Source organism: Stegodyphus dumicola, chromosome 8 (assembly GCF_044657685.1).
Source record: "Stegodyphus dumicola isolate Sdum_Otavi_A_Nest chromosome 8, ASM4465768v1".
Classification (NCBI taxonomy): domain Eukaryota; kingdom Metazoa; phylum Arthropoda; class Arachnida; order Araneae; family Eresidae; genus Stegodyphus; species Stegodyphus dumicola.
In genome coordinates, this window is record NC_140775.1 from 175,032,902 (window position 1) to 175,054,858 (window position 21,957).

The 21,957-nt window shown below is 30.7% G+C and overlaps 1 protein-coding gene across 1 annotated transcript; it reads left to right on the forward strand.

The window, feature by feature from the left end:
• Nucleotides 1-209: 209 nt before the first annotated feature.
• Nucleotides 210-21,058, forward strand: LOC118186706 (distal membrane-arm assembly complex protein 2). Its single transcript, XM_035356834.2, has 5 exons — nt 210-425; nt 6,679-6,933; nt 8,709-8,929; nt 10,478-10,640; nt 20,762-21,058. Exons 2-5 carry the CDS (start codon nt 6,686-6,688, stop codon nt 20,913-20,915), a joined length of 786 nt encoding a protein of 261 aa, XP_035212725.2. The 5' UTR covers nt 210-425; nt 6,679-6,685; the 3' UTR covers nt 20,916-21,058.
• The last annotated feature ends 899 nt before the right edge of the window (nt 21,059-21,957 follow it).

Consider the following 21,957-nt stretch of genomic DNA (forward strand, 5'->3'; position numbering starts at 1 on the left):
AGTAAAGTATTTTTTTTTTTTTTTTTTTGCATATCAGCTGAGCCAATGTTAGAAAATAACTGTTTAAAATACAGTTTTCAAGCATTTTATAACTATAATATCTATAAAAGAAAATTTCTATATGCTTCAAATAGAAAAATTTAAAGCTAGCTATTGATTTAGAAATTGCTTGCACTTGCAGCACTAAAGTGTTGTAGTTATGACAAACTGTGTAATGTTTTGCACACATTGTCGTCCGCTGTATTTCCAGTTTTAGTTTTGCAAAGTTATTTTGGTTGTTTTATTGTAATGCATGTGTTATTGGTGGATGATTTATGAATGTATAAATTTCTAAATACCCCTTGAATCCCATTTGAAAATCATTTAAACACACATTTGAATCCTCCATTCCTGTCAAGATAATATTTGTTTCTTAAAATATCAAGGTAATATAATTAACACATGCAGTGGAAATTTTTGTTCATCAGTCGTATACTGCAGCTGTATGCTATTGAATTAGTTGTATTTGTACTAATGGAAAATTTTGTTCTATCACCAAACTGCAAACTTTTGTGGATTATACTTATATTCGAGCTCTTTTCCTTCATATAGACTGTGAAATGCTTATTATCAATGTCATATTAATTGTCAATGTCAAATAACTGTGAAATGTTTACTGTCAGTATCATATTAAATTCGACTTTCAGGTTGATCGTGAAATCGTAATTAAAATTTCATGTCAAAACATCGGTAAATTATATGCATAACGGTATTGCGCAGATAGTATAAGCATAATCAGGGAAGCGGACAGCCGACTACCCAGAGTCTTCACTCATTTCCTATTATTAAAAAAATATTTTTACTTTCACCGTATATCATATGTTCAAAACAGGGTTTATTTATGAAAGGCGTAATTGAGAGAACGCATAAAATTGAATCATATATGAAAATTGATAAAGGATATTTGTTTGCCGTATTCAGAATGACAGACCTCCCCCCCCCCAATTTTCTTTCTTTTTCCTTACATGTGGAAATACATTAAATTCATATCTTACATTTAAATAACTCTGTTACAAACCTGAGATTTCCTGAACTAAATTATTACTAGGGATTACCTGTACTAACAAAAAGTGAAAAAGCATACTAGTGAAATTATAAAATTTAATCATTTTAATAACATTGAAGTCAAGTAATAACTCTGATGTTATTTGCTTCATTTTCATTTCAGTATTTGTCCATTAATTTGTTTTACAAAATGTGCCTGGAAACAACAAAAATTCTCTCAAAACCACTTTCTTAGGTGCCAGTTTGATATACGTAATTTAGGTCAAGGATATCATGGGAGTGGTCATCTGTTTATCCATCATTACTTGAGGCAAATTTAATATATTTTTTATCATGTCCATACAATGTAGGTATGGATTATTTAATTCTAATTGTAAATAGTAACTGATAAATTTTATGCACTCTTAATAAACTATACAATTAAATTTTATGTTATATTATTTGAAAATATCATTCTTGGATTTTAAAAAGCAGCAACATTTGACTGGTTTTATATTCTTTGACCTTCCTATGCATAATAGCTGTTTCAGTTAATAACATATATTTAAAAATATAAAAAATTGCTGCTCTGCTTGCTAAGTATTCAATACATAATAATTTTAAAAATGTATACTTTACATATATCAGTGCAATATTTATTAAAGCATGGTTATTAAGTTAATAATTTTTTCACTTCAACATTTTTTAATTTTGAAGTTTTAAATTTTTACACTTAATAGAAAATTATACTTTGACCTGTTAAAACTGTTGGTTAATCTTTGGAATATGGTAACAAGTAGTTTGGTGACATTTTGGTAAGGTGATAGCTAGGACTTTAGCAGTGTACATGGATAAAGTCAAGAGTGTGTGCAATGCCATTTTAGTGCAATTCTGGGATGTTTTTTTAAGTGAAAATAGGTTGACGTGTACATGGTTACCGTGTATGTGCAATTCTTAAAAACGCAGCAAGCAGTTTTTGATTCTGCACTTTCTCCCAACTTCGCATCTAATCTTCGTCATGATTAAGCACTTTTGTTCCATAAAAGTTCTAGCATAAGTGTAATTCGGCTAGCAGATTGTTGGAAAAAAATGTTGAGTTAAAAAAAAAAAAAAGCCTTTACTTCGTGAAAACAAAATGGCGTAAAACAAAAACTAGCAGGTTGCTGTAGCAGGGTTGGTCGCCAAAAAATCGCCAAGTTACCATAATCCAAAGATTAAACAAACTATTTTTAATTATATAAGTTGAGCTACAATTTAAAAATGTTATGATAGTTTATTAAGTGAAGTTTTCTGTTTGCTTGCTTGATTCATAGACTTAATATGTTTCATAAATATTAACTAGCATTAATGGTTGATCTTTACATTACGGTAACTTGGCGATTTTTTGGCGAAAGTTTGGCGATTAACTCTCCTACAGCAACCCTCTATTTTTTTTTCCCCGCCGCCATTTTGTCTTCACGAAGTAAAGACATGTTTCTTTTCTTCTTATCTACTGAACACTTCTTACAACAATCCACTAGCCGAATTACACTTATGCTAGAAATTTTATCAAACAAAACTGCTTAATCATGACAAATATTCACTGCAAAATTCGGAAAAAGTGCACAATACCATACACCTTACGCGTTTTTCAAAATAACACATACACATAAACCATGTACACGTCGACTTATTTTTACTTAAAAAAACATCCCAGAATTGCACAAAAATGGCATTGCGCACACTCTTCACTATATCCATGTACACTGCTTTTATCTCATAAATTAAAAAAATTTCAAGAAAATACATGACAATTTTCTCAATCTTTAAACCCAGTAAAAAGAACATATATGAAATTACATGATCGCGAAAAAGTATTTACCCTTTACAAATATGAACATTTCCACATATAAAATAAATAAAATATCCAAAAACTTTTACCTCTAAATCATCTATTACATTATACACGTCACCAACGAATTCATACATGAAGCATTACAAATATTTATTATCAAATATTAAATTATTTCCATGCACATTTATTTCAACTTAAACATACACCAAATTCCTACAAGTATAAAATTCACAAAATAACTATCATTTCATTAAAATATAATTAAATTCAAAAACACCACTTAAAATATACATGAGCACATACATTCAATTAATAAAAATTACCTTACAATCCTAATTACTTTAAACTAAATCATTGCTAATAACAATTTTCCCAATAATACCAAATTCCTTTCCACCTTACATTTCCAACAATGCATAAAAATAATTAAAAATACTAACTTACCTAATCTCCTTCAGAATCTTCATTACGTGGCGGATACACTTTTCTTCATTCTCTTTCAGAATCTTTAAAATCATACTTATCTCTCAAAGCAAGATACCAGGTAAAATAAATAACATAATAAAACATGTTTATTTCTCTCTCACACAACCTTAAAAAAACATTTCTTATTATCCTTTTCAATACCACTAAATACCCATTTCGAATTCACTTTACTTACGGCCATGGGATCTAAAAATTCACAAACACTATTTCACACAACACAGAATAAAGCCAAATACAAAATTTCCAGATTTTTTCCCGATTTCCCCCCTTTTCCGATTAAAGAACCGTAATTCGTCCATTAATATCACATGACATATCCCATGATCTCTCATTTCCCCCACACAAAATAATGCGTAATCAGAACTCAGTACTGCTCACATTATTACCAAAGTCCCAGGTAGTAACCTTTATCGCCTCCAAAATGTCGCCAAACTACCAGTTACCGTAATGTAAAGATCAACCGCATTAATAATTAAATTATAACTGTGGAGGTAATGAGGTCAGTTGACAAATAATGATGAGATTGGTTAATAAATAATGATTCATGAGCTAAGTTAATGATTATATTTTTTGGTACTACAGTACAAAGTCCGAAATCCGAACTCATTGGAAATTCAGCGATTCCGGATTTTTGATTTTTCCGTATATTAGATCATCAATTTAAATCTGGTAAGATGGCATGCAGAAATTATACAATTAAAAATATGAAATCGTAATTTCTGAAATAAAGAACAATTATGATCTAAAGGGTATCAAAATTTACAAAAAAAGTGTAGTATTATTTGTTTACTTTATTAAACATTTCTTTCAATCTCAGTTGGCACAAAAAATTCCAAGAGTTCCTTCTTTTTTCTTTCATATACAGTTGACTTTCCAATGCCATGTTCTTTGCATAATTTTGATACGGATTGTAGATCCTTTGGCAGCTCCAGAATTGGAAACTCTTTCCGACATAATCGAAAGTTCAAGCTTAGTTTTTATAAAATTGCTGTAATAATAACAATTGTAAAAAACAATAAGCTGGGACAAATTAGAAGATTAGGGAGCAGCGCAGTCTGCTACATTAACTGAAATGCTTTAGAATTAGTAAAGATAATTTTAGTCTAGCTTAATAGCGTCCGTTATACATTAGTGGCTGTGTATCACAAGATTGGCGATGAAAGCCAAGTTGTTTTGCTAAATTTTGTCTTGCTCTTATTGCGTACTGAATTAAACCTGAATTGTATTAGTTTAGTTATTTACTATACCTACATTTATTTCTTGCACAGGCTTAAAACTAATCTGAGTCCTGAATAAATAAACTCTCACATATACTTAAAGCTTTATCTAGGGCCGGCGCTAGATACCGCCTGGTGCAGTCTCTACGGATCCTAATTCGCCTACAAAGTGCCTTCCTAAGGTCTAAATTTTCACCGTGCCTAAACTTTGGATCCCAATGCTTTCCCTAAATCATAAAAAACTTCCCATCCCTTAATTTTGCCACTCAGTGCTTCCCAAAATTCCAAAAATTTCGTTTTCCTTAAATTCTGCTGTCCAGTGCCGACATATTCTGCTGCTGCTTTTGGGTTTATGGTGAATAACATATCAGTTATTCTTAATTAAAAGAGCACTAAATGTAATCTTTTGGCCTATGAGTTTCATTATCAAAATCTATTTTTAGAATATGAAAAGAAATTTTTGTTGAAGTTTTTCTTCGTCAACATTTCTTAGAGCATTTAAAAATCTATAATCATTGCCAAGTGTAATGTTAACATAAAAGGTTCCGTACTCTTGTTGTTCAATTCCTAATATAAAAACGTTTAGAAATCACTGCATGAGTTATCACTGAAGCTGTCATGTATTGATAAATATGATGAAAGCAAAATATAATAAATAATGACTCACCAGGTCCGTGTCAGGGACGTAAAATAGGCGAATGTTTGGGTTTGAGATGTATGCCAAGCAGATACTCAACCAAATTATTAATCTCATAAATTTATGCTTACATGATTGCTTTTCCATAACGAGGTATTTTATTTAGTGCATAAGTGAAGTTAAGAATGGAATTTTTAAGTGAAAATCTCTACATGTTTTATTGGCGGCACGCAATGAATTGTAAATTGATCTGTCAGCACTATCCTTATCTCCAGGGCAGATGTTTTTATTTTATTTGGTTTATAATTCCTTACTAAATGTATTATTTCATTTCGATGTGCTCTGTCTTTGATATGACTTAAATTCCTCGTCATTATAATTCGTTTTCGATAGTGAAGAAAGTGACACAGAGGTTATTGAAAACGAAAAAATTTTGATTGACAAATTAGTCGGTATTCTCGACACAGCAATTATAGGACTTGAACAGCGGAACTTTGTAACTGAACAAGAAATTATGTCTGTTTATAGAATTAAAGAGAAAGTATTATCTCATAAAACGAAGCAACTTAAACAACTTACATTGAAAGAAATGTTTAATAAAGTAAAATGAATATTAAGTTTTTTTTTTTTGTAAATTTTGATATATATATATATATATATGTTCTTTATTTCATAAATTACGGTTTCATATTTTTAATTTTATAATTTCTGCATGCCATCTTACCAGATTTAAACAGATGATCTATAATCCGGAAAAATCGATAATCCGGAATCGCCGAAGTCCCGACGAGCCCGGATTAACGACTTTTGACTGTACTAACCAGAAAAATTACTGTTAAATTTCAAAACTGCAAATCCGCATATACTCCAACTCACATGTACTATTTGCACTCCAGATTTGTTACATAAATAATTTTTGATGACGTGCATTATCTCATCAATACTTTTTTTAAAAATTGTTTGGTGGGGTTATATAAATAATCAGAAGGTACCTTAAATTTTGCCTTATACCTGTTCAGTCCATAACAAAAGTATGTTGTCGAAACAACTGCTGATTTGCTTAAATTGTTTTGGTAGTAATTTATCTGATGAATTTGTAATTTTATAAAATTATTAGTATATTTTAGTATTATTTAGCAATAAATGGCATATTAATCTTGATTAGAATATATTTGTTTGCAAAGAGTGAAAAGTGTTGGATGTCCTTTTTTTGAATTTAACATTAAAAAACAAAAAAGGTTCTCTAACATAGTAAAATAAAAAGGGATTGTTCAAAAAGATAAATTCAACTGAAGTTATGAATTATTGAAGAAATTCATTATAAGATGATCTCTCATTTGTCCTTGAATGCAACATTACATGGAATTTGATAATATAGATTAAAAATAACTATTTTAAAGTTTGTGATTTCTGTATGTAATTTTACACTCAGCTAAAATTGTTTGCCAATAATGGTAACTTGTTTTAAATTATTTTTTTAGGGCAAACATGCTATCTGGAAGAACCATATTAAAGCCTGTGACATACTTACCTTATATAGCATTGCAAAGAGGCAGAGTTCGTCTGCTACCAAAAGAATATTATGATGAGTATGAGACACCTTATATGAAAGCTAGAAGGCCTGGTAGAATATTTGTAACAGATTTTTATGCATTTTTTCACCAGAAAGACCTAATACTTGCTGCAAAAAACTGGTATAAAGAGAAAAAATTTGAAGCTATGCGGAAAGATCAAATGTACGTTAAATTTTGCTTTAGAGTAAAATCAAACTGTATACTCTTTGCTAGAGAAATATTGCTTTGGTTCATAATTTACTTGCAGGGATAGCTGCTTAAGGTTTGTTTTGTCTTATAGTTTATTTGTTTGTTATCTTATGGCACAAGAATAAAAGCAGAAAATTGTTTTTTAATCATTTAGAAGACTAACACACTGGTATGAACCACAAGAATTAGATATAATTCAACTTATCATCATTTTAGTAGAAATACTCTAGCCCTTTTCAGGAAATCTGTCATGGAGTCCTCTTCTCAAGAAGCAAACATTTCTGCTATGTAGACTAAAGATATATAGTTTAAATAGGGGGAAAAATTGCAGTATAAAAACTTCAGATTATTATCTGACATTTCAAATAAAGGTATATAATTAAAATTAAAATATTAAAACTTGGAAACTTATTTAAGCAAAGCAGTTCTTTAAGTTAGTAATCTAGCAAAATTTTTTTCAAAACAGTTATTAATTTAGAAATATCTACAATTCTAAGACTTTGTGGATTCCAAGATATCTTTCGATTTTAAAGATGTGTATGTAGGAAAAAATATGGGGTGAAGTGCAGAATTGCCCATTTAATTTGCCGCATATCAATGTGTACATGGGCAAAGTCAAGGGAGAGCGTAATGCCAAGCTTGTGTAATTCTCTGGTGTTTTTTTAAGTGAAAATAGGTCAATGTGTACATGGATACTGAGTTTGTGCAATTCTTTGACTTGTTATTTTCAAGTTGGCGATTTGAAAAAACGGGCCAAGCAGTGCACGATTCTTCACTTTCCCCAAAATATGTATCTTACAATTGAAGCAATTCAATATTTAAGAGTTGTTCAGAATATCAGTGTCTATTATTCCATCAGAATTAACATAACAAAAAGACTTTTATACTTATTTAATAAGTAGGGGTGTTACTCAAGATGTAGTTATACATTTATTTTTGTTAGATCCCTTAAGTACAAAGCCTTCAACAAATATTTTTCTCAGATTAAGTGGTGGCATATTTTGCATGGATGCATGTGGGAAAACAACAATACTTCTCTAGAGGTGTTGATAAAAAGAGAAGCAACAATGATAGTATCCTACAATGATCCATCTGTAGGACAAAGCAGAAACAAAATGTCCAAAAATAATGAGATGGTTCCTTTAAAAATGTTGGGTAAAAATGGATTAGAGCAAATATTATTAAATTAAATTAAATTAAATATAAAATTAAATGAATTCATGAATTAAAGCTGGTAGTTTTATATATATATATAGAAAACTTCTAATTTTAATTCAACAGCTGAAGAAATCATGAAAATACTTTAATGGAACTAAAGTTAAAAAAATTGTGAAGTGACCAATAATAATTACTTATAGAACATTTTAATTTTTTCTCCCATCTTTAAGAGTCATGTTCTTTCATATAAAATTTTAACCCTGTTTTATTGTGGTTGATATTGGCTGAAACACACTGGAAAAAATATGTTTTTAACATCAAGAATTAATTCTGAAAGTATTTTAAGAAATGAATAATAAATTTTATTAATAGAAGATAATTTTGTGTGGAAATTGAACTTTGGGAAAATACAAGCAGTTTTGTGATTACTGGAAGGAAAAGGTAGGTGGCATTGAAGAAAATCTGATTGCCACTAGATGTAATGACCTGTCATAAATAATTTTTAAATTAATTCAGTTGTACTAAAATAATTTTAGAAAGCAAAGTGTAAAAAGAACATTACAAAGTTTTTAATATTTCTTTCATTTCAGGTACATACCAGATAGACATAAAACTCTTGGCCCAGATTTAGCAACAACACATTTTATTGCTCATCGTGGTGGGAAAATTAAGTTTAAAGGAAAAGATTCCTGGTCAACAGTTGATCATATTCGGAGTGGAGAAGTACCAAGAAAATATGAACCAGGGTATCATGTTGAAGAATTGGATGCATCTGGTCTAAACATATGCTATGAAGGTTTTGAAAATTTACGTAAGGCAATTTCTTGCTAGAATACTCATATTGTCTGAACTCGGAAAAAAATTTTTTTTTAGACTGTGCATAAGAAAATTAATACTGAATGATGAATTTATTAAGATAAATGCTTAAATTGATTTTCGCTCTAAAAAATACTTGGTATAATGTTCTTTATCTGTAGGATGCAAAGGGTCATTGTTGTAAATGTGTCCTGTATTTAAATGTCCTTTTTTTTAAAAAAAAATGTTTATCCTGGGAGGATGTTCATAGTTCAAGTGGCCAAATGAAATGAAAGATTCTGTATTATCCTATGCCTGGAAATGTTGAGGTCATCGACTGGTAGTTTTGTCCGAGTGATTCTGTACTTGTAGGATTTAGCTGTCAGTTCAACTCAAACTTGTTTCTGTCAAAGCTAGACCCTGACAAGTTTTACATTTCTGTAACTTTTGCTATTCAAGTTATGAAAATAAGTAACTTACTAAGCTGAACAAGAAAATAGAATATTTTTTCATATTGCTTGTAACGCTGCGCGCCTCCAACTTGCACGCAACCAAGGGGTGACTGTGAAAACAGGATAAAACACAGAGTCTTGTAAAGGGTTTAAGTCCATTTTTATTCAACGTAATAAATTACAATTGCGTGCTCTTGACGCTTACAGACGGCGCCAACTCGGCGGTCAAATAAAAAATAATAACCTGAAAAGAACTTAAAGACAAGACTCTAAGTACGAGGCTCTCTAAAATAACTAACTCACCGCGTTTTACAATACTGCTGCTAATTCAGCAGACTTGAAGCTCACTTGAACGATTAACACTACTTCCCGCCAAGCACATAGGCCGAAACGCGGGGTTCTTCAATTTCTCGCTAACTACCTCTGCGCTCGTGAAGTAAGAATATCATACACCGAACTCGTTTCCTTCCTATTTAAATCATAATACTTCCGCTGATAATTTGAATCCTTGCGCGTTCTACTAAAATTTACATATTCTGGCATTGGCAGTTCCAGGGGAAAGTAAGGCTTGACAGGAAAGATAGTTTAAACTTAAAATAAATGTTAGTTAAAATAAATATAAACCCTACATGCTAACTTAAAGCTGTAAAATAGCTTACTGTTTCTGTAGATAAGCTTAAAGGGAAATTAAAATAACTTTTATATTAACTCCCATCACTGAAATTGTCCAGAAGCTATGCATTTACATTTAAAGTATAAAACTGATTAAAAAAAAAAGACTCATTATCATTTCTGTTCTTGCAAGATTTTCATTAATAATGGATTTTTATCATACAAGAAATAGCTGAAAGTGTTTAATGAGAAATTTGCAAATATTATAATTAAAGTTAATTTAATATTTAAATTTAATTTAATTATAATATTTGCATAAGCTCTCATTTTTTGTATATCCGGTTTTCAAGAGGTCGTTTTATCTTCATCATATGTTGCAAAAAATTAAATAGATAATATTTTGAAGAATTTTAAAACTCTTTGTAGAATTGTTATGTATCATTAATAATTGCCCTTCAGCATGTACTAATTATCTTTTTATTAATTATTTTTGGTGTTAGGTGATTTGATTTGGTTGAAAAAACTATATCTTCATAATTGTCCAAATGTTGATGATTGGTGCCTTAGTCGATCACATTTATTTGAAACTTCTTTGGAATATCTTGATATCAGTGGATGCCATAATGTAACAGAAAGAGGCATATGTGCTTTGCATGTTTTGAAGTAAGTTTTTTACATAATTAAAATTATTTCCATAGCTTAAAGAAAGATTTTTATTTTGAAAGTAATTATTATCAAGTTCTGTTCGGATTCAAGCTGGAATAAGATTTAAAAAATTGGCAAGTTGGAAAAAATATTAAAAAATAGTTATCATTGTATTTAAGCCCAGAAAAAATTTTTAAATTAAAAAAATAAAAAATAGATACCTAATGTGGACACCACATGACTTCCTTCTACAGTTTATTAAATTCTTTGCATTTTTTGCTGCATTTCATTCAAACATATTTCCTTAGATTTCATTAGAGATATATTTTTCATTCAGTTAAGGGGGCACAGGACCTTTGGGCTCGTCGAAACGATCATAAAAATACTCAAACTTGAAAACACAAAATCTCATATTATATAATTAAAAAGTTATACTTTTTTTTTACTTTATAACTTAAATAGATTTGGAAATGAAATAAATAAATGAAATGAACATAGTAAATAAATAAATAATTTGTAAATTAAAAATTTTAAAATGTACATAAGAGACATGTAAATAAAAATTGTCAAATGTTGCGTGCATCATAAATGTGAAAATATTGCATAAAGAAAACAATTTTTGGTAAAAATGTATTCGAAATACATTAACCTCTAACGTAAAACCAAAATATATAAAAAAATCAAATCTTAAATTTGAAAAATTAAGAAAACATTTAAAAAATTTTAAAATATGTAATTTTTATCACTTTTTAAAGGTAAATATATGTATATATAGACATATGTAAATTTTTTGGTTTTAGCATGCACAGTAACAACAGTAGCATACACACACTTAAATTTTTATAGACATAGCATATATGGTTTGATAATAAGACTGCGCGCAAACTTGAAAATTATCAATTTGAGAAAATCGAATTTAAAGATACAATATCCTTTTTCTATAATGTATATTTTTCAAAACACATTTAAAATGCACCAGAAGCATAAACTACTCCTTCATTTTGTTTATGAAGCTCATCAGCTTCCTTTTTTTCCCTTCTTCTGGTAATTCAAGCCTCTAAAGTATTGCCCTGTGCTCATTTCTTTCTGTGCGAATTTAATATGAATTCTATTTGCTTCTGCCACAAATGCTACACAGTTAGCTCCAGGTATACATACTAGTTCTTTCCTGACGAACAGCGTTGTCTGTTTTCCATCATGAAAGCTGGCTACTGCTAAATTTGCAGAAATTTCTACAATTTTCTTACTATTGTTTGTTGTTTTCGGACAAAACGTCCAGATCAATGAATTTAGTGACTCGTTCACATTTTGTGTTCGACCACCAATGCATCTCTTTAGCAAGTCTGGGTGGGACAAATCTTTAAATACAGGTTTTCTAGCATCCATAATTGCTATAGGAACTGAAATTTTGTGTTTAAAGTTTTCATTTGTGCCATTTACAACTGCTCTTTTGTATGCACACCAAGAATCAACACCATCGGGGCAAAAGTCATGAGTTATTTCATTATCATTTGAACGTTTATGGTACAAATAGCCCATATCGCTTTTTGCATATCATGGTAATTGTCAGAATGTTTCCTAATGGCATTACCATAATATGATGTAATTTGATCTACCAGCATATCCGTAAGTCGACCTTTACCGCTAAGAGGTTTCTTGTCATACAGTTTCTTGCCACGGAATTCCTGTTTTAACTTCCTCAAACGGGCACCCATTCATTTTTGAATGTGGCCTACACATTCTATCTTCGAAATTGGAACATTATACGGGCTATCCTTCATAAGGACTAAGAAAGTTTTACAATCTCCATCACCTATATAATTAACGTAACGAACGTTATACTTTTCTTCGGATCGCAAAAACATATTTAACATACCATTCACTTCCATTTGTGCAGATGAACCTAAATGATTCTTACTGCATACTTTGTTATGTTCCATTTTCCATTTCAAATAGCTTTCCTTTGAGGATATATTTTTTCCAGTCTCACAACCTTTGCAGTAGGAACTTGAAACATAATGATCAATAACTTTACCCGTTTCACCACCAATAATGGAAGTTACACCAAAACGTGAAGAATGTCCTCTGGTTTTCCATGTGCTATCTCCACTGACGGTCAAATCTGAAGAACCAGTCATTTTTATTTCTTCGTCAGCTGCTATCTTCATACTATTTCCCGCAATGTTACGTGTAGCAGCATGCATATGACTTACAATTTTGTCATATAACTTCTGTGTTACAGGTGGTGGTAGATCCATAATTCCACAAAATGTTCTGGATTCTGTCAATCCTTTTCCAATATACCTCATTGCTAAAGTAAATCTTCTGTTTAAATCAGAAGCATTTTGTTTTTCACCTACAAGCTTGGAATTTCTTATAGATGTTAGCACTCCACAAGAGCAGCATGAAATATTTAGTTTTATGATTAAACCATATACTACTTCAGAAGTAATACTAATTTTATTACGGCAAATATGACAGCATAAGTATTCTTCTAATCCAAAAAATAATAAACTTTTATCAATGATTGCATACCCTTCAAATTCGCCATCACTTGATACTACTAAATGATCTAGAAGTTTTTTTGCTGATGCAGAGACATTTGCATCTTTATCATTAATTTGTGTGTACTGATTTCCACAAAAATTATTCCTTTTCCTTTTCTTAGGTCTTTGACCTGAAGCCCTTTTGATATTATTATTCATTTTTAAATTTCAAAACAAATATCTTTACATAAACGTTTACTCAGTAAAACAAACTTGATATGAAAGACCGAAATAGAAACACTCAAACGACGTTAGATTTAGCAGCGTGGTAATAAGAATTATCATGTAAACAAACTACCAGCAGTGAAGTTGAGGAGTTGCCATCCTTCTTTCCCTACACGAAAAGGAAATTAAAAAAAAAACAGTATTAAATATTTCTTTGCATAATAATAAAAATATGAGCGAGCTCGTATACAGGGTAACCAAAATGTAAACAACCATCATATTTGTCCCTTTAAACGAGCGTTGCTGATTTACTATACGATATAAACTTTCATAACTAAAACAATAATTTTACAACATGGTTTTTTTTCGCATTTTGTTCAGAAATGTTTATATATTCATAAAATGTAAAAAGGTACTTACGTATTATCGCAACCAGGTTGGCGCAATTTGTAAGTTTGAGTTAAAAAGTATGAATAGAAAGAAAATGTACATTTATTAATTACAGATAATTTTTAATACAGTTTTTTATATTATTTTGTTTTAAAATATCAAATAGCAATTAAACCCTTCCGGTTTCGAATTTGAATAAGTTGCAGAATTATTTTTTCGGCGGAAATCTTTTGGCTATTGCTTTTAGCACTGATTGAAAACCGTATTCGCCATAACCATGTACACGTCGACTTATTTTGACTTAAAAAAACATCCCAGAATTGCACAAAAATGGCATTGCACACACTTTTGACTTTATCCGTGTACTCTGCTATTTTCTCATAAATTACAAAAATTTGCACGAAAATGCAGGAAAATTTTGTGAATCTGCACATGCTCTTTTTACAAAACTACGTATAACATGTAGGGTCGCCAAATTTGGAAATTTATGCGAATTTTGGCCTGGTTGCGTTAATACGTAACTACCTGTAAGAATTTGAAAATCAATTTTTTTTTGAAGATTTAAAGGTCCTGTGCCTTTAAATCTTCAAAAATAGATAAATAGATATCTAATGTGGACACCACATGACTTCCTTCTACAGTTTATTAAATTCTTTGCATTTTTTGCTGCATTTCATTCAAACATATTTCCTTAGATTTCATTAAGAATCTTTAAATACAGGCATTTCATTAGATTCATTAGCAAAGAATTTAATAAATTGTAGAAGGAAGTCATATGGTGTCCACAAGAGATATCTATTTATTAGATTTCTATTTATCTATTTTTGAAGATTTAAAGGCACAGGACCTTTAAATCTTAAAAAAAAAAAAAATCGATTTTCAGATTTTTCATTCAGTTAATTCAGTTATCATTTTGTGGGAAGCCAAAAATACATAAAAACTGAAAAAACTTTCATTAAAAATTTTAAAATACTGAAAAATATAAAACACCAAATACAGTTAAAAACAGTAAAAAGAAAATTACAATTAAAATTAGAATTTCTATGCAGAAACAAGCAATTTGGACAGGGGGCAGAAAGACAAAATTCCCGATGCACAAAATTAAAAAATAACTTTTAGTCCAAATGGGGGAAAAGTCATTGACGTTGGTGCACCAACTGACTTAATTTACTATTCTACTAGGAGTTTCAAATGTAAGAAAATAACGGCCTCATTAAGCCTAGTACTGCTTAAACTTTTAAATCACTGATAATTCTACAATTATTGCACGCAGATTAACTGAAGGCATAAAAATTTTAACTGGAATGTAGGAACAACATAGATCAATCACTTTTAAGCAAAAAATGCACAATTTACCACCATATAAAACTAAAACTAAACTCATCGGCATAACAGGCCTAGTGGACCACGGCTTGCAGTGCCCTATTTCTGCTTTCTTGACATTTGGACCCCAGAGTGCATTCACATATGCCCCAGGTAAGTGGTCAGCTTGTCGCAGGACCCCCGGTGTTTAGTCCCCAAGTGAACTCGGTACTCATTTTATTGACCCACTTAAGGGATGAAAGGCTGAGTCAACCTTACCCAGCCCGGGGACCAAACCTGTGATCTGTGGTGCAGCTGCACAATGTGCTAGCCACTTTGCCACTGGGCAGTCTTACCACCATAGGTCTAAATAAAATGAACTCATCAAGCCGGGTAACAGAGTTGAATATATATATACACGTTTGGTGGGGCCAATTGCAATGAAAAAGGAAGGTGCACAACTACATAATATAGCAGTCCTATGTACAAAATTTCAACACTCTATGGCTACTCATTTTTGTGCTGTGCAAGATACATACATACAAATGTCACAAAACATACGTACATACCAATGTTATGGAAAAAATCTGTTCTGAATCTATTTTACAATCCGTTTGGGGGGGGGAAAGTCATTTTTCTGTCTGTACATACAGATGTCATGCAAAAACATCGTTCAAATGGATCGAATATGGTCAGAATGTATATTTCCGTTGAAATATGATACCCGAATTTTTTTATGAGCTCAATACTTCCTTTACTTTGTATAAGGAAGTAAACATGGTTTTATTTTAGATACTGAAAAATACCTGTTAAAAATCATGTTGATTTCTATGTCTATAAGACCCAGTATTTGAACAGAGATAATTATTATATATTAAAATATTCACTTTGAGTTTAAGTTGTATGATAATTTTATGTTTTAAAAGTTTGAATTATGTGTGGTTTAAATTTGCACTAATGCAGTGTTAATGATTTCATTCCCATTGAAGATTTATATCATGCTATCTAAAGTATACTTCAGTTGTTCAATTTTTAATTCTTTAGAAGAAAAAAATTGAAATTTTAATGATAATTAAATACATTTTTGGAAATATTCTTTAGACAAAATACAGTTGAAATATTAGCTAATAGATTGAAATAGTGCTATTTTGAGCATCATTGATCTCTTAAGCTGTAATAATGTGCATTCCCTATTTAATGTTATTAACATTATCTTTGGTAAAGTTGGCGCCAAACAAAGGTAATGCCAAACTCTTTTCGTTTGCGATGTCAAACTTCATAGTGCCATTTCATTGCATGATTGCCTATTGCAAAAAGAAATGGCAGTGTAAAATCTAACATTGTCAAATGAAAATGATGCTCAATACAGTCAAAAGTCGTTAATTCGGACACCCATAATCCGGAATGATCTATAATCCGGACCTCAAAGCTACAAACTTTCTGCGCATGCGTCGCGTTCACGCATGCGCACAGGCGTTTACGAGAGTGCATAAGACCCTTACAGCTGCGAATATGTTTGTGCGCATGCGCGTTTAATGTGTAACAGAGTTATACGCTAAGCTAAAGTTATCTAATTCAGATAATGTTGCAGATTGCGTTGTTCCCTGATCTTCGAATTGGATCTGGCTTATTATTTTTTGCAGACTGTTAGAGCAATTTTATAAAAGTAAGCTTGAACTTTCGATTATGTCAAATAGAATTTCCGATATATATTTACTACAAAGCGAAAGTATGTTTTGAAATCCGAAATCTGTTTATCAATTTCACGCTGCTCTGCGGCAGAGGGGGGGGCAGAAACGTCATTATTAGATTATGATAGATTAGAAAGATTATGTCAAATAGAATTTCCGATATATATGTACTAATATGTAATTTGTATCTACAAAGCGAAAGTATGTTTTGAAATCCGAAATCTGTTTATCAATTTCACGCTGCGGATTGGAAGTTGATCTGTCAGCACTATCCTTATCTTCAGAGCAGATGTTTTTCTTTTATTTGGTTTATAATTCCGTTCTAAGTGTAGTATTTCATCTCGATGTACTCGGTCTTTGATATGATTTAAATCAAGTTCCTCATCGTTATAATTCGCTTCGGATAGTGAAGAAAGTGACCCAGAGGTTATTGAAAACGAAAACATTTCGATTGACAAATTAGTCCGTATTCTCAACACAGCAATTATAGGACTTGAACAGCGGAACTTTGTAACTAAACAAGAAATTATGTCTGTTTAATAGAATTAAAGAGAAAGTATTATCACATGAAACCAAGCAACTTACATTGAAGGAAATGTTTAATAAAGTAAACAAATAAATATTAAGCTTTTCTTTTTGTAAATTTTGATACCCTTTAGATCATAATTGTTCTTTATTTCATAAATTACGGTTTCATATTTTTAATTTTGTAATTTCTGCATGCCATCTTACCAGATTTAAACTGATGATCGATAATCCGGAATCGCCGAAGTCCCGACGAGTCCGGATTAACGACTTTTGACTGTACAACACAAGCATAAATTTCTACAAACTAAAACATAAGTTTAAAATAAACTGCAAAAAATTCAAGTCGCAAACATGAAACTAAAAATGCAAAAATAAATTACTGTAAAAATAATACATATCAAATGTCTCTTCACTTATATTTAAAAATTGTCAACCGAGTAAATATATTCACATTCACTAACAATGCATCATAAACTCACTAAAATATACAAGTTACTATCATCGTGGAATTCAACACACTGAACCACTTTCGTTCAACACTTTAAACATACAACATGTTTTGGTTTTTGCCACATGTGCAAGAAACAAAACTAAAAATTAATTAACTAACCCGAAAAACATTAATTAAATAAAATTAAAACATTCATAAATTATAAACTACACATTATCTGAAATCCAAAAATTTCCCACCAACAACAGCTTAACCTCCTGCAAACATTAAACAGTCAAACTTTTAAAAATAAACATACTTCAAAATTAAATTTAAAAAAAAAAAATCTTCTGCCTACACTAAATTCAACTCATTACAATTATCAAAATAAAGCTTTATGTTTGGCACAAGTAAACAAACGAATCACATAGTACAATATAACGAGTATTTCTGTCTAAAATTCCAGAGTTCTGAAATTTTGCTTTTGATAAAATAAATTTTGTTAACCTATTATCGGACTTGTGTATTCAATCTGTTACGATCCTGTATGCACACAGCAATATATTTTCAAATATAAGCTGAGAAGTTAAGATTTTATTGCAAAAATTCAGCCAAAAACTGAGAACTCATATATCAGACAAATTTAAAATCACCGTATAAATCCTGCCAGCTGTATATTTCACCAATATTGTGAATAAATGATTGTCTGACTTTGCTAAACCTATCAAGATGAGCCATCACCAACTGCTCATCTGAGTGCCATTCATCTTTAGTTTCCATTCAAGTGTGTGTGTGGGGAGAACATTATACAAAGAAAATTTTTTTGCCAGTGCTTTTTCTTTCTTAATTTTTGCAATTTTTAAGCTGCACACTAGGCACTCTCACAACGTATCATCTTGGCACTCAGCAGATTGTCATCATACCCTTCCAAGTAATCAGGAAGGCAACAATAAAGCAAAATTACTTAATACAGTCAAAAGTCTTTAATCCGGATGTCCATAATCCGGAATGATCTATAATCCGGACCTCAAAGCTACAAACTTTCTGCACATGCGTAAACGCATAATGCATTTACGCATGCATATAATACCTTTACGCATGCACATAATATCTTTACGCATGCACGTTTAATGTATAACGGATGGTAATGTATAACGTTTAATGTATAATGCACGTTTAATGTATAAGCTAAGCTAAAATTATCTATTTCAGTTAATGTTGCAGATTGCATTGTTCCTTAATCTTCAAATTGGATCCGGCTTATTATTTTTTTTGCAGACTGTTAGAGCAATTTTATAAAAGTAAACTTGAACTTTCGATTATGTAAAAAAGAATTTCCGATTATGGAGCTGCCAAAGGATCTACAAAACAAAAGCATGTTTCGATGTCCATCAAACAAAAAGTGGAATTGCTGCAAAAAATGGATAAAGGATATCCTTTGATTCTCTAACCATTCCGAAGTATGTTCATCAATTTCACGCTACTATAGGGGGGGAGGGGACGACGCGGCGCGCAATGAACTGGAAGTTGATCTGTCAGCACTATCCTTATCTTCAGGGCAGATGTTTTTATTTTATTCGGCTTATAATTCCTTACTAAATGTAGTATTTCATCTCGATGTACTCCATCTTTGATATGATTTAAATCAAATTTCTCGTCATTATAAATATCATGAATACACAACAAATAGTTTTCTGGTTGCAATTTTCTAATTTCGACTATGCGTAATGTATGCTTTAAGCATGTGCGCGTTGAAAGAAATATTTAATAAAGTAAACAAATAAATATAAACCTTTTTTTGTATATTTTGATACCCTTTAGATCATAATTGCTCTTTATTTCATAAATTACGGTTTCATATTTTTAATTTTATAATTTCTGCATGCAATCTTACCAGATTTAAACTGAAGATTTATAATCCGGAAAAACCGATAATCCGGAATTGCCGAATTCCCTACGAGTCCGGATTAAAGACTTTTGACTGTATTATGTAATTAATGTATTTACTATTGTGGTCTTTGTAATATTAAAAATTCTTTGAATTTTGATTTTTGACTTTTGGAAATCTGAAATTGTCACACGGAACCCCAAAGTTCAACAGAACACAGTCTGAAAACCACTGGTCAGGGTTATGAGTAATAAATGCATATACTATTAAGATAGTCATAATTATATTAAGCTATTCATTAAATATTTATTCATTGCTTATGAAATTATTAATTTTCTTATCATAAAATAGCTACAGTACAAATTTCTGTAATCTGGACATCCATAATCTGGAATAATCTATAATCCAGACCTCAAAGCTACAAACTTTATGTGCAAGCCTAATGCATAATGCATTTACGCATGCACGTTTAATGTATAACGGATGGTATAAGCTAGGCTAAAAGTATCTAAGGCATTTCAGTTAATGTTGCAGATTGCGCTGTTCCTTAATCTTCTAATTGGATCCGGCTTATTATTTTTTGCAGACTGTTAGAACAATTATATAAAAATTAAGCTTGAGCTTTTGATTATGTCAAAAAGAGTTTCCTATTGTGGAGCTGCCAGAGGATCTACAAAGCGAAAGCATGTTTCGATCTTCATTAAACAAAAAGTTTAATTACTGCAAAAAATGGAGAAAGGCCTATCCGTCTCAAAATTATGCGAGAAGTATGGCATTGGAAAGTCCACTATATATGACACAAGAAAAAGGAACTTTTTAAATTTTTTGTGGAAGCATCTTAAATAACTTACATTGAAAGAAATGTTAAATAAAGTAAACAAATAAATATTAAGCTTTTTTTTGTAAATTTTGATACCCTTTAGATCATAATTGTTCTTTATTTCATAAATTACGATTTCATATTTTTAATTGTATAATTTTTGCATGCCATCTTACCAGATTTAAATTGATGATCTATAATCCGGAAAAACTCCTTATCCGGAATCGCCGAAGTCCCGACGAGTCTGAATTACGGACTTTGTACTGTATTTTATTCTGTAAAAAAGTGTTTCCTGTTCTGAAACTGAATTTGTGTAAAATACTTGCACGCTCATTATTGTAAAAACATTTAATAATAATATTTTTCAAATATATTTCAGAAATCTGAGAACTCTAGTCTTGAATGATACACCAAATGTAGGAAATAAAGAGCTTGTATCATTATTACTACAAGAAATCATCCCCAAATGTGAAGTCATTGGTGTAAATTATGAAGATCCTACACTTTTAAAGAGGATAGAAAATTATATATGATGAAACTTTTGTGTACTTTTTAAATAAAAATTAAAATATGTAGGTTGCATGCTCAGTGTATATAGGATAAAAAATTGTGTAACCTTTTACCAAGTCATGTCATTTTTCTCATTTAAATAAATGCAAAAATCTTTTAAAGACCACATTTGGTGTTTTTATGCTGTTTCTCAATAATAAATTATTGAATTTTTCTGAGATATTTAAAAATGATGTATTTTGTTTTATCTTTGTACATTGATTTTTGATCAACTGAAAAAAAAAAATTATATGTGTTTTGAATATTTTAGTATATTCCACACACAAAAAAAGGGATATAGAATAAGTTTTTATTTTGCATAAATGTAGTCAAAATGCTTTTTTTTATTATGACATTAGCGGGCAAGCCCGCCCGCATTTGTTCGGCGGGATTCGAAAGTTGGACCGAACTACCAGTGTTCAGCAATTTTACCCAGGCTTCATTTAAGATGGGATGCCTTGATAATCTCTCCTAAAATAAATCACATGAGATTAGATCCTGGTCAGTACATTAATGCATTGTATCACCATCCTGTGGGTCGTATCCACCTTAGAGGCAAATTTTGATTGAGATAGTCCTACAAAATTTCTCCATCTCTATGGCACATAGTGACTAAAGGACTCTTGAAAATAATCTTGATAATCTTCTGTATTTCTAACCTGGTCTACTGTCTTGACACTGCTTTCATTCAACTGCAGTATCAGCTTTCTTATACACCCATGAAAATTCTACCAGTGTTGCAGAGATGTGTGTCATACCAGCAAAGGTGAATATATTGGATATTTGTGGAATATGTTAATAATTATAATAATAATGAATTTATTTTTATTTCAGTGTAACAAAACTTGGTTTAACTCTGTGTATAAAAAATGAATGTTACCTGAATTGTTTGCATGTTGTTACTCAGTCGCACAAATATTGCTTGACAAGTAGACTCACAAAATGGTGGTGAGCAGTAGGTTTAGTTAGAATATAGGCCTGGAAAAGGATGTAAGCAGTGCTCCCAAAAATATCCATGATTTTTTT

Excerpts from the sequence above, each read along its gene's own strand:
- LOC118186706 (XM_035356834.2), top strand. The coding sequence starts at position 6,686 with ATGCTATCTGGAAGAACCATATTAAAGCCTGTGACATACTTACCTTAT. Across the intron at positions 6,934-8,708 it reads GCTATGCGGAAAGATCAAAT|GTACATACCAGATAGACATA; the intron begins GTACGTTAAATT and ends CTTTCATTTCAG. Across the intron at positions 10,641-20,761 it reads TGTGCTTTGCATGTTTTGAA|AAATCTGAGAACTCTAGTCT; the intron begins GTAAGTTTTTTA and ends AATATATTTCAG.